General features: G+C 36.9%; 1 protein-coding gene across 1 annotated transcript in view; it reads left to right on the top strand.

Moving 5' to 3' along the window:
- Positions 1-22,752, top strand: part of nbeab (neurobeachin b) — a 408,640-nt gene that overhangs the window by 342,237 nt on the left and 43,651 nt on the right. Inside the window, exons 44-46 of the mRNA XM_060888097.1 lie at positions 9,530-9,667; positions 13,599-13,718; positions 21,432-21,584. Coding sequence (XP_060744080.1) covers positions 9,530-9,667; positions 13,599-13,718; positions 21,432-21,584 — 411 coding nt within the window. The remainder of the gene's footprint in view (positions 1-9,529; positions 9,668-13,598; positions 13,719-21,431; positions 21,585-22,752) is intronic.

The following is a 22,752-nucleotide window of genomic DNA, read 5'->3' as shown; positions in this document are numbered from 1 at the left end:
ATTCCTGCCTCAGCCTTGTGTGTGTGGAGTTTGCATGTTCTCCCCGTGCCACGGGGGTTTCCTCCGGGTACTCCGGTTTCCTCCCCGGTCCAAAGACATGCATGGTAGTTTGATTGGCATCTCTGGAAAATTGTCCCTAGTGTGTGATTGCGTGAGTGAATGAGAGTGTGTGTGTGTGCCCTGCGATGGGTTGGCACTCCGTCCAGGGTGTATGTCGCCTGAGATAGGCACAGGCTCCCCGTGACCCGAGGTAGTTCGGATAAGCGGTACAAAATGAGTGAGAGAGAGAGAGCTTTTATGCTAGTTTAGACATCCAGTGCCAGCGTGGATGTCTTATCTTATGTATGTGCTAAACATCAGCTCATATTTTATGCTACATTAAAAGTCAGCTAGTGCTTAATGATTGCAACTAGGTTATGCTAGCTCAGGGGCTAGTTTATGTTTTATGTTCGTTTAGAAGTCATCTTGTTTTATGCTAATTTAGATGCTAGATCTTTTATGCTAGTTTAGCAGTTAGAGCTTTACGTCAGCAAAATCGCTGAAGACTTCTTCCAAACATGTCAAATAAATGTCTTTGTATGATCTAGCTTCAAACGCAGAAACCAATCTATCAATCTTCCAGAGCTGCAATCACGTAAAACTAATCCTCACCTTCTGACCAATCAGAATGAAGAATTTAACTTTGCTGTGGTAGATTTTTCTTTCAAGGCCACCTCACATCTAGAATAAGCGTAAGCCAGCATAAACTCACACACAAACGTGTACCATTCTTCGGTCATGTCTGACTTTTCAGAGAAGCATCTGCTTTGTTTTGAGTCGCAGGATCTTGATTAGATCAGACTGAAGCTGTACATTGATCTCGCTGGCTGACGAGGCCAGAGAAAACAAGCGCTGCTTCCCCTGACAGACGCTGCCATCGTGCTGAGCCCTAATGTAATTTCCTCTGAAATATGAAATGCTGGATGCTTGTCTCCAGGGAAAAGCAGAGCAGATATTACAGGCTAAATGCACTCTCCTGTGCTCTAATCTCCAAAACCGCTCGGCTTAAATCTGGAACCTCAGCAACGGATGCTGATTGGGTTTGAAGATAACAGTCGGATTTTACAGTAATGAGCTACACGAGGTACACGATTAGTCAGAAAGTAAGAGAGTTTGACTTGATTTTTGCTGAGCGGTGTCTCAGGAGATTTCATTAGCTGCCCGATTCAAAAAATGCTTCAAATTACGCAAGTCTATGAGGGATATATTTGCAAAATAGGAATCTAGCTAACGAGTTTAGGTTAGCACAGTGGTTTATTTCAGGAAATTTTCGGAAGATCTCCAGACTTTCTGCTTGTTTTATGAAGTTTTTATGTCATCATTGCTGCATCCAAACTTTGGGCTTCATTCATCAATTTTTCGATCTTTGAGTGAAGTTCTGTGTTTGTGTAACTGAGCAAAATATTTATGCTGGATTTAAATTTTGTAAATTTTCTTTGTATCCATGTGTGAATGTTGATAAATGGAATCTCCCAGTATATTACGAGTGGTGTTTGAGAACAAAAACCTCCTCATCAATACACAATTGTCAGACTTTATCTGACTGTAGAAAGAAAGTTATTCATAATAAGATTCTCTGGTGGGGGGCACGGTGGCTTAGTGGTTAGCATGTTCGCCTCACACCTCCAGGGTTGGGGGTTCGATTCCCGCCTCCGCCTTGTGTGTGTGGAGTTTGCATGTTCTCCCCGTGCCTCGGGGGTTTCCTCCGGGTACTCCGGTTTCCTCCCCCGGTCCAAAGACATGCATGGTAGGTTGATTGGCATCTCTGGAAAATTGTCCGTAGTGTGTGAGTGCGTGAGTGAATGAGAGTGTGTGTGTGCCCTGCAATGGGTTGGCACTCCGTCCAGGGTGTATCCTGCCTTGATGCCCGATGACGCCTGAGATACAGTAGGCACAGGCTCCCCGTGACCCGAGGTAGTTCGGATAAGCGGTAGAAGATGAATGAATGAATGAATGAATGAATGAAGATTCTCTGGTGTTTATAACAGGTTATAATCACACCCTCCAGTGTCACCCAAATGAGGATGAGGTTCACTTTTGAGTCTGGTTCCTCTCAAGGTTTCTTCCTCTTAATAAATACAAGCACATTTAAATATAAAGATATTTCTTATGTACTATTAAGCTGAATTGAGACATCAATTGTTAAAAGCGCTAAACAAATAAAATTGAATTGAATTGAACAAAAAATGACTGAATGTGTCCACGGCACAGCTGATTTTGCTTTTAATGACATCTTCAAAGCTCAAGAAACCTCCAAATTTCACAAAAGCTGAAAGAATTTTGACTCACATCTGTAAGAAGAAAACTACTGAAATACGGACAGAACTTGTAGATGTGAATACTGTGTTCTACTTCCAGCCCAATATAAGTGTAGCAAAAAATCATGAAAAACTGTTGACTCACGCCTGATATTTTAAGCTGGTCTGCATTTCAGCAGGCAAAAAAAAAAATCTTTATGTATTGTTAACATCTCAATAAAATTTGCGAGCTGGGATTTTTATTTATGTAATAGATTTTATGAGACATCGGGTCAAGCACTTTTCCCTGAGATGCAGAATTTGAGGGATTAAGAAACACTCAGACATTCTTTACGAGCCTTTAAATCGCAAAGCTGCTGCACTGCAAATGGATTTTTAATTGTCTGATAATGAGGTTATTGAGATTGTATTATCACACTACATTGTAGTGTATCGTTAGCATTCGAATAGCCTTTGGCCTAATGAGGTCAGCGGGGACGAAAGACAAATGATGATAGGTTTGTTATCAAGCAGTCTGTTTCGGGAATAATCAAAGGTAGGAAGTACAGCGCTGTTTGGTACTGATGTTCAATAAAGGATGTATTTTAGTGTTCCCAAGCTGTTTACGGTTAGGTTTAGCTTATTTAAAGAGCAGCTATAAGGCATAAATGAGTATAACAAAGGATGCAGTTAATATGTAAATGAGGCCAAATTAGCTTCGGTTCTGAATAAAGCACTGTAATTTATTCAGCGTCTCATACGTTCAAATTAAGATTTTACCATCATTTGAAATTTACAATCAATATGATTAATATGATATGTCAGAATATTGTAAAAACAACAACAACAACAACAACAACAACAACAATAAAAACTCACCCTATATACAGTAATGCATTACAACTCCCTGCTAACACACCATACTGAATTCTCAAATCTGATTGGTCAGAAGGGGAGGATTTTTTTCTAACAGTAACTAGAGCGACTAGAGATAAAAACAAAGGCAATGTGTGTTACTTTACGTAAAAAAAAAATTAAGTAACACACTTATAATGATAATTTTATAAACGTAGATTTTGCCTTGGTTAAGACACTGAGCAGAAGGTTGTGAGATTAAATCCCAGGACTTTCCACCAAGCTAGCAATGCTGTACACTACACATGCCTGTCCACTATACACAACTAATCACACATGTACACTATACACATCTATACACACACGTACACATACACACCTACTATTGAATTCTCAAATATGATTGGTCAAATGGGGATGACTTTTTTCTAACACAAACTCTGACTAGAGATAAAAACAGAGGCATCATGTGTTACTTAAATATATTTTATAAACTAAGATTTTGCTGTGTTTAAGTCATTGGATTAATGATCAGAATGTTGTGTGTTTAAATCCCAAGACTGGCCCCCAAGCCACTAATGTTGGAACCCTTGAGAAAGGCCTTTAACACACAACTGCTCAGTTGTATACAGTAAATGAGACAAATTTAGCATCTGCCATTATGTAAATTATAAATGACAGGTACTAGATATTTTTGTTTAATTTCCAAGAAATTACAGAAATATTAAGGAATAGACTTCTGTAAAGTTAAAGCCTTGCTAATTTTCTCTTTTATCAGGGCAAAGTTGTTTTTCACAAAGCAGCTGGTGCAGTGTGTTTCCTCCTGACATCTGAGCAACCAGACTTCTGGAAAATTCTGCTTTTATTCTTTCAGGTGCATTCCCCAGAGGATCTCGATCTAAACAATTACATGCACCAAGTCCCTCTGCTGTCTTAGATAAGTGCACTGAGCACATCATTGTACTTTGGACAGAAAGTGATAAAATGTGTTTCTCCAACATTCCTCCATACTTCTGCTCGCTGGAGATATTTCTATATGGGCTAAAACACAGGCAGGAACTTGGATTTATGATGGACATAAATTTGTATATGAGCAGATTTATTGTTCATCACTGGAGCTTTTTATATACAACTATACACAACTATACACTCCTATTCACTATGCAGAACTATACACTCCTACAGTATACACTATGCACAAGTATACACTATAGACTATACACAACTATATGCAACTATACACTCCTATACACTATACATAACACACAATAATACACTCCTATTCACTATACAGAACTATACACTCCTACAGTATACACTATGCACAAGTATACACTATAGACTATACACAACTATACGCAACTATACACTCCTATACACTATACATAACACACAATAATACACTCCTATTCACTATACAGAACTATACACTCCTATACACTATACACAAGTATACACTATAGACTATACACAACTATACACAACTATACACTCCTATAAACTATACACAACTATGCACCATGGATTATACACAAATATACACTCCTATACACTATGCAAAACTATACACTACTATACACTCCACACAACTATACACAACTATACACTCATATACACTATGCACAACTATACACTATAGACTATACACAATAATACACTGATATTCACTATACAGAACTATACACTCCTATACACTATACACAACTATATACTCCTATAAACTATACACAACTATACACTATAGACTATACACAATAATACACTCCTATTCACTATGCAGAACCATACACTCCTATACACTATACACAAGTATACACTATAGACTATACACAACTATACACAACTATACACTCCTATAAACTATACACAACTATGCACCATGGATTATACACAAATATACACTCCTATACACTATGCAAAACTATACACTACTATACACTACACACAACTATACACAACTATACACTCATATACACTATGCACAACTATACACTATACATAGTTATGCACTATAGACTATATACACCTATACGCAACTATACACAACTATACTCTATTATACACTCCTATACGTTATGCACTATATTATACACTCCTATATGTTATGCACTATAGACTGTACACAATACACAACTATACACTCATGTACACTATGCACAACTATACAATTCTATACAATATACACAACTATACACAACTATAAACTATAGACTATACACAACTATATGCAATTATACACAATTATACTCTATTATACATTCCTATACGTTATATACAAGTATGCACTATAGACTATACAGGATACACAACTATACACTTCTATACACTATACACAACTATACACACATATACTATACATAACTATACATGCTTATACACTATACACAACTATAAACTATACATAACTATACACTAAACACATCTATACACTCCTATACACTATACAACGATGCACTGTATACTATAAACAACTATACACTACACTAAACTATCTCCATAAATCTGAATCTCTTATTGACTGTACAGTTCAGTATCATACATCAGACTCAAACAAATATCAGACTCAGATAGGAGCTGGACCACAAATTCTGTATGTATAAAATATGAAAGTGTTATCTACAACCACTAAAGATCTGTGTAAGATTATCAACACAGGGAAAAACACACGTCTCACACTGAAAGCCTACCGAGTCCTGATTCATTTAGATCAGACTCGTAAACAAAAGCATTCAAGCTGAAGATATAATTCACAGTCTGTGTAAAGACAATAAGGTAGTTGTTTATCCACATTAACCACATTAATGAGTAGTGATGCTTTTACTAAAAATTAATTTCTTAGAACCACTTGTTAAGTTGGAAAATATAAATAATGGTTCATATTCATACTTTTTTGTATAGCAAGTTAATCTCACAGCGCCAAAGCAAATCTGAAGAGTTATCTTGGCCGAACTTCAATATTTTGAAAAAGTGGAAAATTGTGCAAATTTAACTTTTGGCCTAAATATTTCTTTAAAGAAATCACTCCAGTGTACATCTACTTCACTTGCACTGGAAAACATGTTTAACCTTTTTGTTCCACATGGTCGTCACTTCTCCGACAGCTTAGCTGAACTTGCCATGCCCTCTCTTTCATGCCAAACAATATTTTCTCAGTTAAGTGGATCTTACATTCCCAATGAACTGGACTCATCTTGAGCTTTTGAATGGTTCCACCATGCAAACTTTTAACAGAGTGTGAGACTTCCTGTGGCTGCCTGCCCTATCAGGCTCGGTTCTGGCCATCACTTGGCAGCTCATTATCAGCCCATTAATCTGTGCAGATCTCCATAAACTCCTCTATCGTCCAGGCGGGTTGTGCTAACTCTAGTGAGGATGGTCATTAAAAAGGGAGGAAAAGAGCCGGACAAAAAGGGGAGGATGTGATGTTGGAAGTAACAGAACGGAAACCATGTAGAAACATTTCCGTCGTTTTATTGTTGGTAGTGTCAGGAATTTTCTAGTTAGTGAAATTTCTAGCTAGCATTTGATTAAGCATATGAGAGCTTACTATGAGATGTCACTCACTCCAAGAGTTTTCTTACAGCTTCCATTAGATTTCTGGCCACTTAGTGTCTTGCAGTGGCTAATGCGCCATGCTAATCCATGAACACAGCGGCCACATGCTGCTACTCATGAGAGCCAGAGGACTATCGATCTTCCCTCAGGACTTGCTTCCTCACACTCCCTGTCATTGATTATATTAATATTGACTGCCTACGTTCCAGCTGGTGCTAGCACAGGTGACTGAAAAGCCGTGGGAGGCAATTTGTCCTGCTCTAAAGGATTTTTTAATGGAGTATTCACAAGGGTTGTACTGTAGAACTCCAGAGGAAGTAAATTGAATAGCTGCATCCTGGCAGCTCCTGGTTAAGCTTCTTTTTTAAACGATGCCTTACTACACGTTTGCAGTGGAGATGCTTCAGGGAAGAAACAAAAGTAAACTCTAAAACTCGAAAGAGTCCTTCAGATAGTCATTATTAAAAGTTCTGTGTAAAATCTTTAACAGAGAATTTCCTTATCAGAAGGAACTCTATTAGGATTTTTTAATTATATTTCTTTATATTAGAGAAGGTTCCTAGAGGATCTCCTTTAGGAACTCTTAATTAACCAACAAGCCTTTGAGGAATATTTCACTCTTTATAACTTGCACTACAAACTGCAGAGACCTATACTTCTCTTTATGCTATACTTCCCTATATTTCTTTAAAAGAACAACGACAAGAACAACAATAGGTTTTAATGCTAATTGTATTACTTCAGATGGTCATTTACATAACGTTGTCAAAAATTCAGAAAGTTTCGTAAAATATTGCTGACGGCGCTTTAATCTACATACAGGAGTAACAAAGTGAAGCAAACAACTAAAATCCAACCAAATAAGATAAAGAGTCCTCTCTACTTACTTGTCATTCAAGTTGAACGTCGGTTTAGAAAGCTCCGCCCCCTGCAGCGCACTCTTTTGGAGGGAGGTGGAAATGTGTTTAATTAGACTTTGAGCTTTAACATAGCTATTGTCATTTATCTGTATTATTTAATAGCTATTCTGCTGTTTGTTCTGTTATCCGTGAAATACAACGTTCGAGGTCATGTCCTACTTGTAAACTTGTACTTGTTAATTAGCTCAGTATTTTACAGTAACATTTCTAGAAACGCAACCATGAGCCAAACACAGTGAATAAACCTTGCTGTTCTAAGATGATACATTTTGGACAGGAGTTTAATTGGACTTGTCTGTAGAGCCAAAATCAGGTCAAATTAAGCAAACTGATGTATGCGCCTGAACTGTGGAAGCTAGACGATGGAGAAACCTCATGACATTTAAAACTATTGGCTTTTCCTGCTCTGCTGCCAATTGAGTGAATATCAGGCTGAAGGTTAAGAGCTCGCAGGTCATTATGTTGATAATAAAAACAATTTCACTTCCAAGTAACACACGTCACTGGGCATTATAATACTGAAATTCAGAGACTGGATTCTATTCAGTGGTTGCATTTCTCAATGCTGCAAACTGTTTTCATTGTTCCAGGACAGGTTTATCACCATCAGTGTCTGAACCCAGCTCAGCTGAATAAATGCCAGTGTGGATGTTTACTCTGGACATTGTACAGGAGTGTGTAAAAGGGCTTAACTGCATACAAAGGCCAGCACCGGTGTGTGTGCGGATGTACACGGGTCACACAAGGTTAAGACAGACCAGATTATCTATGCAACTTTCAACAGGAGCTTTTCAGATTGCTACAAACACACTCAGATGTTTATGTACAAGTGCATATTGTTTCTGGCACAAATCACATTTAAAGCTTACATCCAAATCTAAGGTTTATGTGACGTACACAAACATATCCTCAGATGATATTTGAGGTTTGAGGACAGACAGTGTTTGAGGACAGACAGAGCGCAACACAGCAGCTAATGGAGCTCTGCAACGTGTCGCCCATCAAACATTCAGGACTACACTGCTTACACACAGACACAAACACACATACACACACACACACAGTTTTCTCATGCACTCTATCCACCCTTGGCATAGTGGTATTGCAGATAAAATGTTCACATCAGATGTTTTTATGAGATGTTTTTCCATCTGTTCTAGTGAAAAAAGACACGGTTTAACAGTGTAAGAGGTCGGATATGAAAGTTTGTTTGGGTTTATTGTCAAAAGTGAGATTATGAAAGTCAAACCTAGAGCAGGAAGGATGGTGGTTTGCTCCCAGAGCCCTCCACTGGAGAATATTCTAAACAAACAAATGCCAAATATGTATTATTATTATGATTATGATTATTATTATTATTATTATTAGTAGTAGTAGTAGTAGTGGTTGTTGTTTTGTAGTGCTACTACTACCACTACTACTACTACAACTACTACTACTACTACTACTACTACAACTACTACTACTACTACTACTACTACTACTACTACTAATAATAATAATAATAATAATAATAACAAATTATAAATATTAATGCTATTTATCACTTATATATTCTGTGACTTTACTTTCAGGAAAATCTCACCTTATAACATGTTTATAAACCATTAATAGATTATGTTTCTGTGTTTATGGGTTATTTATTAATTAATAATCTATAATAGGTGATTATTTACCAATAGTGTGTTAATAAATTATAGCCAGGTGTAAAGCATGACTAGATCTAGATTAGAATGTGTAATAATGCGGTTATGATCAATCTAATAATAATAATACTAATCATTATATACTGCAAGCCTATAATTATTATATTATTATTAATTCCAAATATATTATTTAATTAAGTACATTAATAAAAGTATGTAGCAGTGTGATTTAAATACTATTGTATGATTTTTATGGCTTCATGTTTTTCCTTTGCAGCCAATCGGAGCTCTGAACCCAAAACGTGCCGTGTTTTATGCCGAGCGCTATGAAGCGTGGGACGACGAGGCTCCACCCTGCCACTACTCCACCCACTACTCATCTGTAGTCTCCACTCTCCACTGGCTTATCCGAATAGTAAGGCCTGCATCATATACTACTACTACTACTACTACTACTACTACTACTAATAATAATAATAATAATAATAATAATAATAATAATAATAATAATAATAATAATAATAGTAACAATTATAAAGTATTATTATATATATTAAAAAATAATACATTTTAGTATTATATAATAAGCATATATAATAACAACAACAACAACAATAATAATAATAACAACAACAACAACAACAACAACAACAACAACAATAATAATAATAATAATAATAATAATAATAATAATAATAATAATATGACCACTATTTCCCCTTCTACTATTATTAATTTAATTCATTGCCATTCAGTTTATTTGTATAGTGTTTTTAACAATAGACATTGTGTCAAAGCAGCTTTACAGAAGTATAGAAACATAGAATAAAGTTTAGAAATGAGTTACTATTTATCGCTAACATGAATATCTAATGATCAAGCCTGAGATGATGGTATTAATCTTTCTATTACTAATAGAGTATCTTACCCACTAGAACTTCTACTGCTAATAGTATTATACTAATAATACTGTTTGTACTACTACTGCTGGTAATGCTGCTAATTCTAACATTGCTCCTACTGACAGTACACTGCATAGGCAGAAATCGGTGGACTGTATGAGCGTGTTGGAGATCTTATGCCATTCCAAGATTTTCTAGTGTGTCAGAATTTGTGTCTGTCCATTCAATTCATGGAGCATTTGTGAAGTTCATGATGTTGGATGATAAGGCTCATGACTCACATGATCCCACAAGGCTGATGACTCACATGATCCCACAAACTAACATTATTCCAAAATAATATATTGGCTTTTGCTACTGTGCTGATGCTAGACAATCAAACTTATCAGATGGGTAAATTTAACAACCTGCTGTAATTTTAAACAACAAAGATTTGTTTAAATACTAATGTCAAATGTAAAATAAATTCAATCAATAAAAAAAAAAAAAAAAAAAAAAAAAATCGAAATATCTCCAAAACTGTTTTAATTATATGGATTAAATGTTGATTAATATTTATTTATTTATTTATGTGTTTGTTTGTTTGTTTGTTTGTTTGTTTGTCTGTCTGTTTGTTTGTTTATTCATTTTTTTAAAAAATTAGATGAAAAATAATAAATATTAATATTATGAATTCTCTGTAGTATTATGGTTTTTTATCAGGATTAGCATTATTTTGTTTCAACCCAGTTCACATGCTAAGTGTGTAGAATCTGTTCAGTGCCATAACTGGAGTTCATTTTCACCCGTTTGATCTCGTCAGCTCATGGAATCTCCAAGAAAACAACTTTGATCTCATGGAAAGCCACTAATCACAAACTTTACGAGTAATCCAGCACTGTTTCGTTTGTAAAACGATCGTGCGATGCAGTTTGTTTCAATCATCTGTTTCGCTTGTAACGTTTCAATATACGAGAGCCAAAGACTGAGACGTTTGAACGAGAGAGGCTTTGATAGTCGATCGCGCCACACATCAGCTGCTTCATTCACAACAGAACGTAAGTCAAACTCAACATCTCAGTCGGGCCGGTTTCGGGTTCCGCTCGAGAAGGCGGGGCTTTCATGGCCCACTAAACTAGCATATGTGTGAGCGCTAATGATTTACAGGCCACTGCGTGTTAGCTTTATGGCTATCAGACAGAGCAGAAATTCCTGAGAAGCACATGCCAATCACAGCTTCACTCTCCTGTCCTCGTTTGACCTGGGAGAGGGGGATGTGTGCACCAAGAATGCTTGCTGTTTTACTTCAGTTGTCTTAGTACTTTATTATTCCACAATTATGCTGCTAACTGTTTAAAAGTGACCTACAATATTTAATAAAAAAAAACGTTTCCCTCGGGACACAGTTTCATTTGCAAGCTTTCTCTGCTAAGGATGTACTTTTTGCTCTTCAAGTGAGTAACAGTGTTAAAAATATGACAAAATTAGGCCTCAAATCGCATACATGTGCACGGTTAAAGGACATTTGCACTTGAAGTACTCTAACGATGCATTTATTCATCTAATAAACCCTAGTGTGGAATGTTGGACACTTCATGCATTTAACGCCCGCAGCTTTGCTTATGTAGCGTAGGAAGGGCGTGGCTACCAAGAGCTGATGCTAGATGAGAAAAATTGTTCAAGACGGCTGACGGTGAACAAGACATCTTACTGTATAAGCTTCTTTTAAATGATTGAAGTTATGAAATTTATTTCTTAACATTTTATAAATTCCGTATTTTTCTGATGCGTGCGTTTGACGTCACTGACCTTATCAGTGGAGAATACAGCTAATAATACCAGTTAGAGTAAAAACATTGTGTGTGCCATTTGAGATGATACAACCATTCTAACATTCACCCGCTAGACTCTAGAGTATTTATTGTATAGTGTAAGCGTATATCGTGTACAAGGTCCCTTGAGATGTATCTAAAATGGGTGTAACTAGCCGCCTTGCTAACGGTATGAGTATATATAGGACAATTCAAAAGGTTTCTAAAGATTTAGCCATTTCTCCTAAGGTGAAAATATTTCTCAATTAATTTGCGTAGATTATCATTTAAATTTTGGTCATGTTCACAATATCGTTAAAAAATAATGAAAATGCAAGGAGACAATGTTTTTTTTGTTTTTTTTTTCCCCGAATGTGTTTTGGATATTTTATTAAAGAGGGATTTCAAGTATATTGACACAAGCAGCAATAACAAAATCATTTATAAACAAACAAACATACAGGTCAATGAAACAAAATTGGATAGTTGGTTTAAATTTATATTAAAAAATACTGAAATTGTTACATTTTTGGAAAATTGAAAAAAAAAAAAATCCCAAAAACATGCACTACAGTATATTGATGTGAAGGACAGTTTACCTGTCTTTAAAATGTCTTTACATGTGTTAAGTGTTTTTTTTTTGTTTGTTTTTTTGTTTGTTTGTTTTTTTTTACCAATTTTTACCATTACTACACGTCTTATTGCAATGTAAAATAATGCAAAAGTAGGATAAATATAAAATGTAATATATATATATATATATATATATATATATATATATATATATATATATATATATATATATATATATACTGTATTATCTCAGAGCATTATAGAAGTAATAAGACTATCAAAACTAAGCCACACAAATAAGCTCCTTAAAGCTCCTCATTTAAATATATTCCCAATTAAATAAGCTGCACATGTTTAATTTCATAGACATTACAAATGAAATGGCTGTAATTGGCTGCACCAGTAGAACGTAGAGTGTTGATGATGATGATTTGGAGAAAGGGTGCTGTGACAGCTGTTAAGCTCGGCTTGAATGAAAATGTAGACGCCGTCATCTCTCCCCCGGCTGCCTCCTCCTGCCTCCCAGTGTCACTCCAGCTTGGGCTGATGATGGCGAATACGAGCCAATTAGAGGCAGAGCTCTGCTCCTCAACAGGCCACATTCAGTAATTAATTCTGCCTCAGGCACCGTGGGTATAAACGAGAGGAGAAAGCGAGTAGAAGAAAAAAAAGTAGAAAAAACCTCCACTAACTCTCCATAATCTGACAGATATGTCCTCCACATTGAGATGTTTATGCAAACGGAACATTTCCTCCAGCTTCCTGGAGCGCTCAATCATGCGATTGCGTCAAATTACCATAGAAATGAATTTGGATTTCACTTTGCCAGTGTTTATGTAGCGGAATGATATTAGTTCCTTTGAAAAATGCAGATTTGTCGAAGCAAGTGCTTAATTATCAGTCGAGCTCGGCAGGAAATGGATCACATGGTGATCCTGTGTAATGCGATGCGGCCGTTCCTCCACCGCCTGGATCCTGCTGCAGAACGTTGTGGTTTTGGCAGCCGGGAATAAACATTTCTTGCTAATGAAATGTGTTAACAGAAATCCGTGACAAGTTCTTTGTGTTTTTTCTAATCCAGGAACCCTTTACGACCTTCTTTCTCAGCACCAATGGCAACAAGTTCCATCACCCGAACCGTACGTTCTCTGGGGTCTTGCGGTCGTGGAGGCACAGCCAGCGGGACACCTCAGATGTCAAGGTGAGACAGGACACGCTAGGCTAATACACTTTAAAAAAGTGCTAATGGATACAGACATTTACTATTTTAGTACCTTGAGACTCTTTCTAGAATCAAACACTTCACCATGAAGCCCAACATGTTTCCCAGCACAGTGACCACTCCATGTCTTTCTTCACTTCCTGGTCCTAACGTCACTAACCCTTGTTCTCTCATTGGTTCCTTATCTGATTCTGTTCATCTGTTTTACGTTTAGATCTTAATGAATCTGCCTGTATTTATACTCTTCTCTGATTCGTATGTATTACAATTACGGATTACGTTTGTTTGCTTTCTCCTTCCTGTCCTCTGACCCCTACATCTATAACACATCATCTGCAGTTTCATGCTTGATCTCTGATTTCGCAAAGATGCATTTTGAAAAAAACTCAAAGTAAATAAACTCAGTAAACATTGTCCGATCGAATCAGAAATGACATGAAGGAAGAGCTGGTTTACAGTGAGTGCAGCTGTTTTCTTTATAATACTTGCTAGTTATATTTTGGATTAAAAAACATCTGTCATTCTGTAGTGTGCATGTAATCATTGACGCCTATGATGAGACCTGATGCTAAAAGGTGTTTCGTAATAATAACTGATAAGCTACTGATAAGTAGTTATTTGACTTTAAACATGTCTTGGCTGATGATCTGCATTTAACTCGAGTGTGAACGAACGTTGTGAAAATTCCTTTTCAACACAAACTATGCCTAAAAGTTCTCAGTTTGTATTTAAATATCTCATAAACGCACCACCTAATCCGCAGCGACATGCCTTCCCCTGCATGCTCACTGTTTAAATTATTAACGCTCTCTGCAGCACTCACTCTTAAACATGTTCCAATATGTAATTCACACCGTTTATAATAAGAGCCTCATTTCACTCCATGCCTAAGGCCTGTATTAGAAAAATCACTCTACAAACCTTGCTGAGCTGAAGCGAATCTTTTAACAGCAGGGAGAACCCAGCCCTGTTCCTCCTCCCAAGTCATCGCTCTGCACCACACAGAGGAACACACTCGTGCTGACCTAAAAGTGTCAGACTTTTCCAGCACACTCCGCGTCACGGTCGCTTCACCCCGGGCAATTAATAAAGCATTAATGACAAAAGCTATTCAAAATGTAGTCTTTTTATGTAAAGCCTTGGTTTTTGGCCTCTTGAGACACAGAAACAGCAAGCTATGATGCACAGTACAGGCGAAACACACGCTCAGGCAGGATGCTGCCTGAACATCGGCCCTGTTAACAAATCCAGCTGCTATTTAGGCGTCCGAACAGATCTAAGTTTACACAACAGAACTGGACACAAATAGAGATTGTTCCAAAGACGTTATTTTTAAAGCAAGAAAATAAAGAGAAAGATGTTTCCTATGTTTCAAATGGGTTCTAAATTACATTTACATGCGTAAAGAGCGACTTATATTTTTTATCTCATTTTATACAACTGAGCAATTGAGCATTAAGGGCCTTGCTCAGGGGCCCAGCATTAGTAGACCTGGGATTTTAAGAGAGAGAGAGAGAGAGAGAGAGAGAGAGAGAGAGAGAGAGAGATGGATGGCTGGATGACTGGATAGATAGATAGATAGATAGATAGATAGATAGATAGATAGATAGATAGATAGATAGATAGATAGATAGATACAATGCGAAGGATAAGATATATAAAAAAAGTATATACAGTATATGCAAAATTTACAAATTGACAAAACTACGCAAAATATACACAAAAAATATTCATTTACAAATATTCAAAATGTACAGATATATAAACAGATGCAGATTTTGTATAAAAAAATAAACATCCCATTGTTTTTACTTGGTATGGAAGTAGAAAAGGAAATGTACTGTTGAAGGAGACTACAAAGAACCTCCGTAGTTTCCTGGAGTTCCTCTAAAGGGACAAAACTCTGTTTGAAGAAGTCTTCAAAGGTTGCTAAGTGGGTCTGTGGGTAAGTTTTTAGCTTCCTATAAGAGTTTAGATTAGTTATTGTTCTATTGGGTGCCTTACTGATAGGGAAACACTTAAGGGATCTACATAGAATCTTTAATGGTACTAAAGAGAGAAGTAAATGGATAACTGGAAATAAAGATGGGAATGGAATAGGGGTAAATGGGGGCTATTATTATTATTATTATTTTTTTGCCAATGGATATTGTGCGGTTTTATCTTTTGGAGAATGTTAGTAAAATGCATGTTACTTAATATTTACACTCCCAAACCATCCCTAAATGGTGCTAGATTATTTTTTTTTACTGGTAAGAAACCCGCTACTGAAGGACACTACACAGAACCTTTAAGGGTTCCTCCAAATGAACAAACCAAACAATACTTTTGTATGCTACACTTATAGAACAAAGCTTCTTTGAGTACAATATTAGCTTTGTAATTGGATTCATTTAGAATGGTTACTAAAATTATACTAATTAGTTCCATTTGTAAAAAGGAGGCACTTCCGCTGTAGGTTTATGGTAGAATCTTTAAGGGGACCCCAGAGTGACGTAAATGGGTAATTAGTAATAATGATGGGAATTGAATGGGGTAAGTGGGGCCTGTAATTTATTTATTTATTTATTTATTTACCAGTGGATTTTGTGCTAATTTTGTGAGTATGGTATTAGCTTCCTTTAAGGTTACATCTTGGATATGTACTAAAATTATTCTACTTAGATTCATTTCTGTTAAGAAAACACCTCAGATGTGGGGTTCTAAGTAGAATCTTTGTTTGTGTCACCAGACAGATGTAAATGGGTAAATAATAGGGTTAAATCTGTTGTCTTTTGGAAAATGCCACCATCACTTGATATCTTACACTTTAGATTAAAATGGTTCCTTGGATAGTTAATGTTGTGTTAATGGAATCTTCACATTGTCTACTGTATTGTGTTGTCTGTTTGCACTGTCATTTGTCTAGCATTGTTTGCACTTTTTGTTGTGATAATTTTCATATTTTATCCCTTAGTTCTGTGTTGTCTTATGTAGCTCTGTGTCTGTATTGTAGCACCAGGGTCCTAAAGGAACGTAGTTTCATTTCACTCTGAACTGCATCAGCTATAAATGTTCACAAATGGCCATAAAGGCTTCTTGATTTAAAATTAACTAAAAAAAATCTATCCAAAGGTTCTCTGGGCAAGTTTTTAACATGCTTACCTGTTTTTTTCTTGGATGCTTTCTGAATCAGTTCTACTTAAATTTATTTTCGATAAGTACGAAATATAGGGGGGCACGGTGGCTTAGTGGTTAGCACGTTCGCCTCACACCTCCAGGGTTGGGGGTTCGATTCCCGCCTCCACCTCGTGTGTGTGGAGTTTGCATGTTCTCCCCGTGCCTCGGGGGTTTCCTCCGGGTACTCAGGTTTCCTCCCCCGGTCCAAAGACATGCATGGTAGGTTGATTGGCATCTCTGGAAAATTGTCCGTAGTGTGTGAGTGCGTGAGTGAATGAGAGTGTGTGTGTGTGCCCTGCGATGGGTTGGCACTCCGTCCAGGGTGTATCCTGCCTTGTTGCCCGATGACGCCTGAGATAGGCACAGGCTCCCCGTGACCCGAGGTAGTTCGGATAAGCGGTAGAAAATGAATGTGAAGTGAAATGAGTGAAGTATGAAATATAACTGACCCAACATTCTCTCGTACTTCTAACAATTAAGTTCTATTCATTCTGTTTAAAGGAATTCATTAGTGTTTCCATCTGACATGTATCATACCTAACAGAAGCTTTTTTCTAAACATGTTTACTCCATAAAGAGATTTCCCACAGTGTCTGTTAATAGTTTTATGCTAAACTGTCCATACATTGGGATTTCCAATGTAGAAAGCTAGAACTATCAGTGCTCCAAAGAACCCTTGAAGAACGTGTGTGCATACAGTAAGCACACATTTGCATGTGGATATTCCCATCGTTTTTAGCGCTAAGGACACGGGCTAAATGTTGAAGTCTTAAAGATTCTTAAAGGTCTGATGAGAAAGCAGACAATGGAGGTATTGTTTTGATCAGAAATGGTTCCAAATTAGACGCACAAATATCCAAAGAACCTTTGACAAGCTCTTTTTTTTTTCTTTTCAAAGAATGTAGTCATCCAGCCTGATTAAAGGGAAGCATGTTTCTGAGTCCCTTGTCCTCTGGGTCTGTCCCCGACCCCCTCCATTTCCCTGTTTCTCCGGTAATGAGTACAAGCTGTCAGAGAAAGCTGGCTTAACAGGGGCGACCTCCCTAAAAGAGCAAATGACCCAGCACACATACATGCTCACCCTGTCTTTAAACCCTACACACTGTTTTCACCAAAGAGTGAGCAGCTAATGTTAGAGCACCCTTTCTATCCTTTCTATTAAACAGAGAAAGAGAAACGGAATAAACAGAAGGGAAATGAAGGAGCTAAGTAGTGGTTCCTCTTCAGTCCTAGCAACGTATTCCCAATAGTGTGATCCAAAAAAATGACCTCATCATAAAAACAATAAATAAATAAATAAATTCAAAATCCAAAACTGCATCCATCTGCAGTTAACTTGGCAGGCGGAGATGAGACCGAGAAAGAAGAGAACGGGGAAGCATTTTCCTCTCAAACCTCCAGCGATTTTTCAGTAATCTCTTAAAAAAACAGGTCTGCCTGAAGGTGTGGAGTGTGTGACAGTTGCAGATGTGGGCGTGATTTGGACGCTAGCACCGTGGAGAGGTTACGGCAGAGTGTGATTGACTCGTCAGCCCATTATGAGGCTGTAGCGAGTTTAATGGTCGCCCGTCGGAGGAGGCCAGGGAACTCAGAAAGGCTCAGAGCTCAGCTCCGATCAGCCAGCTCTCACCGCAGAATGTCCAGCAGGGTGACAGATCGACTTCTCCATCCAACTTTGGCTGGGGTCCTATGGGTGAAGTTTAAGACTCTGAAACTGCCACAGCATTGCCTTTCTAAATCTGTGATTTGTGTCACTGTGAATGCACTGGGCTTTCTGAGCATATGGTGGCCATTAGCATTCAGTGGAGAACAATATTTAGGTAGTTTTGTGAATTTGGATAATAAAGTTACATCTATATGAACACACACACACTCACACACAGACACACACAGACACACACAGACACACACACACACACACGCACAGAGTTTTGTAAATTTGGATAAATAAAGTTGCATTAATATGAAGACACACACACACACACACACACACACACACACACAGTTTTGTGAATTTGGATAAATAAAGTTGCATTAATATGAAGACACACACAAGCACACACACACACACACACACACACAAACACACACACACACAGTTTTGTGAATTTGGATAAATAAAGTTGCATTAATATAAAGACACACACACACAAACACACACACACACACACACACACACACACACACACACAGTTTTGTGAATTTGGATAAATAAAGTTGCATTAATATGAAGACACAGACACACACACACAAGCACACACACACAGTTTTGTGAATTTGGATAAATAAAGTTGCATTAATATGAAGACACACACACACACACACACACAAACACACACACACACACAGTTTTGTGAATTTGGATAAATAAAGTTGCATTAATATGAAGACACACACACACACACACACACACACACAAAAACACACACACACACACAAACACAGTTTTGTGAATTTGGATAAATAACGTTGCATTAATATGAAGACACACACACAGATTTTTGTGAATTTAGATAATAAAGCTACATCTGTATGAACATATATACACACACACACACACACACACACAAACACACACCATTAGTGTAGGTTTATGTGTAGTGTAGATTTACTTGTTTGGTGAAGACCTAAAATGCTCCTCAAGCACAAGTTCTTCAGAGTAACATTAAAAGTGAAGAGGCTGAATTCCTCATGTTCACATGCTCCACATGCTCTCATAGGGGTTTCTGGGTAATTTGTGGAGGGGCATATCTGAGGTTGGGAATGTGACAGTCTCTGTGGATCCTGGTGGGTTAAATAAAGTTAACGTTTTATTGGCTGAAGGTGTCTAGTGTACTGAAAGTGTGCTGAGATTCAGAATTCTTCTCCAGCTTTATAATAACAGCAACGTGTTCAAAAGCCAGCAATATGACAGTAATAGTAGGTGATATTTTAATCATTTTTAATAATTAAATCCTGCTTATAATCGGTCTGTACACTACTGATAAAGAAGTAAAAAGAAACAAAATGATAAAAATATTAGATGATGTGTTCATTTGTGTTATTTGTGATTAAAAAACTGGTTAAAAAAGTTGTGTTTTATTACAAAATAATTTGTGAAAATACTTTTTTATTTAGATTTTTTGATTATTTATTTTTTATAATTTTTTTTTTTTAAATTAATTGATTGATTGATTGCTGAAATAATTTACCTTTGAATTAAAAAGAAAAGAAAAGAAAAAAGAAAAGAAAGATAAAGAAAAGACAAGGAAAGAAAAGAAAAGAAAAGAAAAGACAAGGAAAGGAAAGGAAAGAAAAGAATAGAATAGAATAGAATAGAATAGAATAGAATAGAATAGAATAGAAAAGAAAAGGAAAAAGAAATGAAAAAAGAAAAGGAATGGAAAGAAAAGAAAAGGAAAGAAAAGAAAAGAAAAGACAAGGAAAGAAAAGGAAAGGAAAGAAAAGAAAAGAAAAGAATAGAAAAGAATAGAATAGAAAAGAAAAGAAAAGAAAAGAAAAGAAAAGAAAAGAAAAGAAGAGAAAAGAAAAGAAAAGAAAAGAAAAGAAAAGAAAAGGAAAGGAAAGGAAAGGAAAGGAAAGGAAAGAAAAGAAAAGAAAAGAAAAGAAAAGAAAAGGAAAACAAAAGAAAAGGAAAAAGAAAAGAAAAAAGAAAAGAATAGAATAGAAAAGAAAAGAAAAGGAAAAAGAACAGAGAAGAAAAAAGAAAAGAAAAGAAAAGGAAAGGAAAGAAAAGAAAAGAAAAGAAAAGCATTGTTTACAGTTTCATCAGTTTAATTTGATCTTAACTTTAGGATCATTTTGGAAAAGCTGATTCAGTTTATTAAAAACTAAGCCATGAAGAATTTTAAGATATATTATTAGAATATTATTACCAGTATTTAGCGTTTATTCTTTATAGTGAAGATGAATGATTGTAGCTCTGTTACAAACATAAAGAAAGAGACACCAGACACCAGATATAACTCGGCTGATTGTCAGTTATTCTTATTCTCTGAAACGTCCGATTCTTTGAGCTAGCACTTTGGTTTGCGTTTAATGCCTGGTTGAAATCACACATAGGATCAGTGTTGAAATTCTGCTCCTCTTTCTCTGCTTTACTCTGTCTACATCCTGCACCCATGTGGCTCTCGAGAAACCCAAACCACCTCCTGACCCCCAAACATAACACATCCAGGCCAGCACTTAGTCAGGAAATAACTGCAGCTTCCCCCTCGTCTCTTCTGCTTATTTTGCTACTCTTTCCCTTTTCCCCTAAGCGCTCGTTTTTACAACTCACTGCGAAATCTTCACCAGCTCATTTGGAGGCTCTTTCACCGGTCACTTACGATCCTGTCAACATTTGTGCTGCCATTTTTTGGAGTTATTCTATTAGTGAGGTTGTATTTGAAGGTACAAAATGCATCAAGTCATATTGAGGCCCCAAACAAATGGTGCCTCTCGAGATGTTTGAGGTGCAACACAGCAATCCAGCACATCCCTGAAATTCTTCTAACTTTTTTCTCTGCCTTGTCTCAATCAATTTGCTTCTAGGAGCTGATCCCGGAGTTTTACTACCTGCCCGAGATGTTTGTGAACAATAACGGCTACGGTTTGGGGGACAGAGATGACGGCACCCCTGTGTGTGATGTAGAGCTTCCTGCTTGGGCCAAGACGCCTGAGGACTTTGTGAGGATCAACAGAATGGTAAGAGATCCATCCAGACTTACACTACACAAATATTCAGCCAAGTGGAACAGAACGTCTCCTCTAATTATGACTGATTTTGAACACCTGATGAAACACAGACGATGTTTGCCTGAACAGACCTGTTGGCGTTGAGCTGTTATAACAGATATTAGAGTAATAGAAGCACAAAGGCTCATTTATCAGTCGTTTACTAAAAGATTGTGTAAACGTTTTTGTCAGCTACAGTGAACTAAAACTTTTACACAATTTTAGCAATCTTGATTTTCTTTGAAAGGGAGCTTTGGTTTTGGGGTCTTCGCACCTTTAGGCTTGGGGATTGATTTCCACTCCGTCCTGATTCTGTGGAGTTTGCCTCTTCTCCCTCCTTTCTGGGTTTCTTCCTGGTACTCCGGTTTCCTCCCACTGTCCAAAGTCATGCAATTAAATTCAATTCAATTTTATTTTTATAGAACGGTTAATAACAGACATTGTCTCAAAGCAGCTTTACAGAAAATAAGAAACACGAAACAAAAGAAAATGAATATTACACGAAAATTCATATAATACAAAAGTTCAAGATTAATATTAGACTTATATTTAAATGTGTTTGTATTTATCCCCAATGATCAAGCCTGAGGTGACTGAGGCGACTGTGGTGAGGAAAAACTCCTTTAGATCTAAGCAGAAGAAACCTTGAGAGGAACCAGACTCAAAAGTGAACCTTATCCTCATTTGGGTGACACTGGAGGGTGTGATTATAAACTGTTATAAACACCAGAGTGTGTTATTATGAATAATGTCCTTTCTACAGTCAGATACAGTCTCACAATTGTGTATTGATTAGTAGGTTGTTGTCTTTGAGGACAACATCATCCTCAAAGATGATGCTACATCTTTAGATGCTTCAGGATCATCACAGGGTTGGTCTCATCTCAATGAAGGTCTGAAATCTTCATGACACAGAGCACAACTGGAGCTGGTACAATCTCTAGATGCCTAGGGAGGGGTAGAAAAAGAGAAGCAATGGAGAGGATGCACTTTTGGCTGATAGGCATCTCTAAACTGTCTGTCGTGATTGTGAGAGTGTGTGTACAGTATGTGTGATTGCACAATGCAATGCATTGGTTAAGGTCATCTTGTGGGCCCCTGGGATAGACTCCATAACTCCACTCTACTCTGTATAGGA

This window comes from Tachysurus vachellii, chromosome 15, assembly GCF_030014155.1.
Source record: "Tachysurus vachellii isolate PV-2020 chromosome 15, HZAU_Pvac_v1, whole genome shotgun sequence".
NCBI classification, from domain to species: domain Eukaryota; kingdom Metazoa; phylum Chordata; class Actinopteri; order Siluriformes; family Bagridae; genus Tachysurus; species Tachysurus vachellii.
This window is presented reverse-complemented; position numbering and strand designations above follow the sequence as displayed.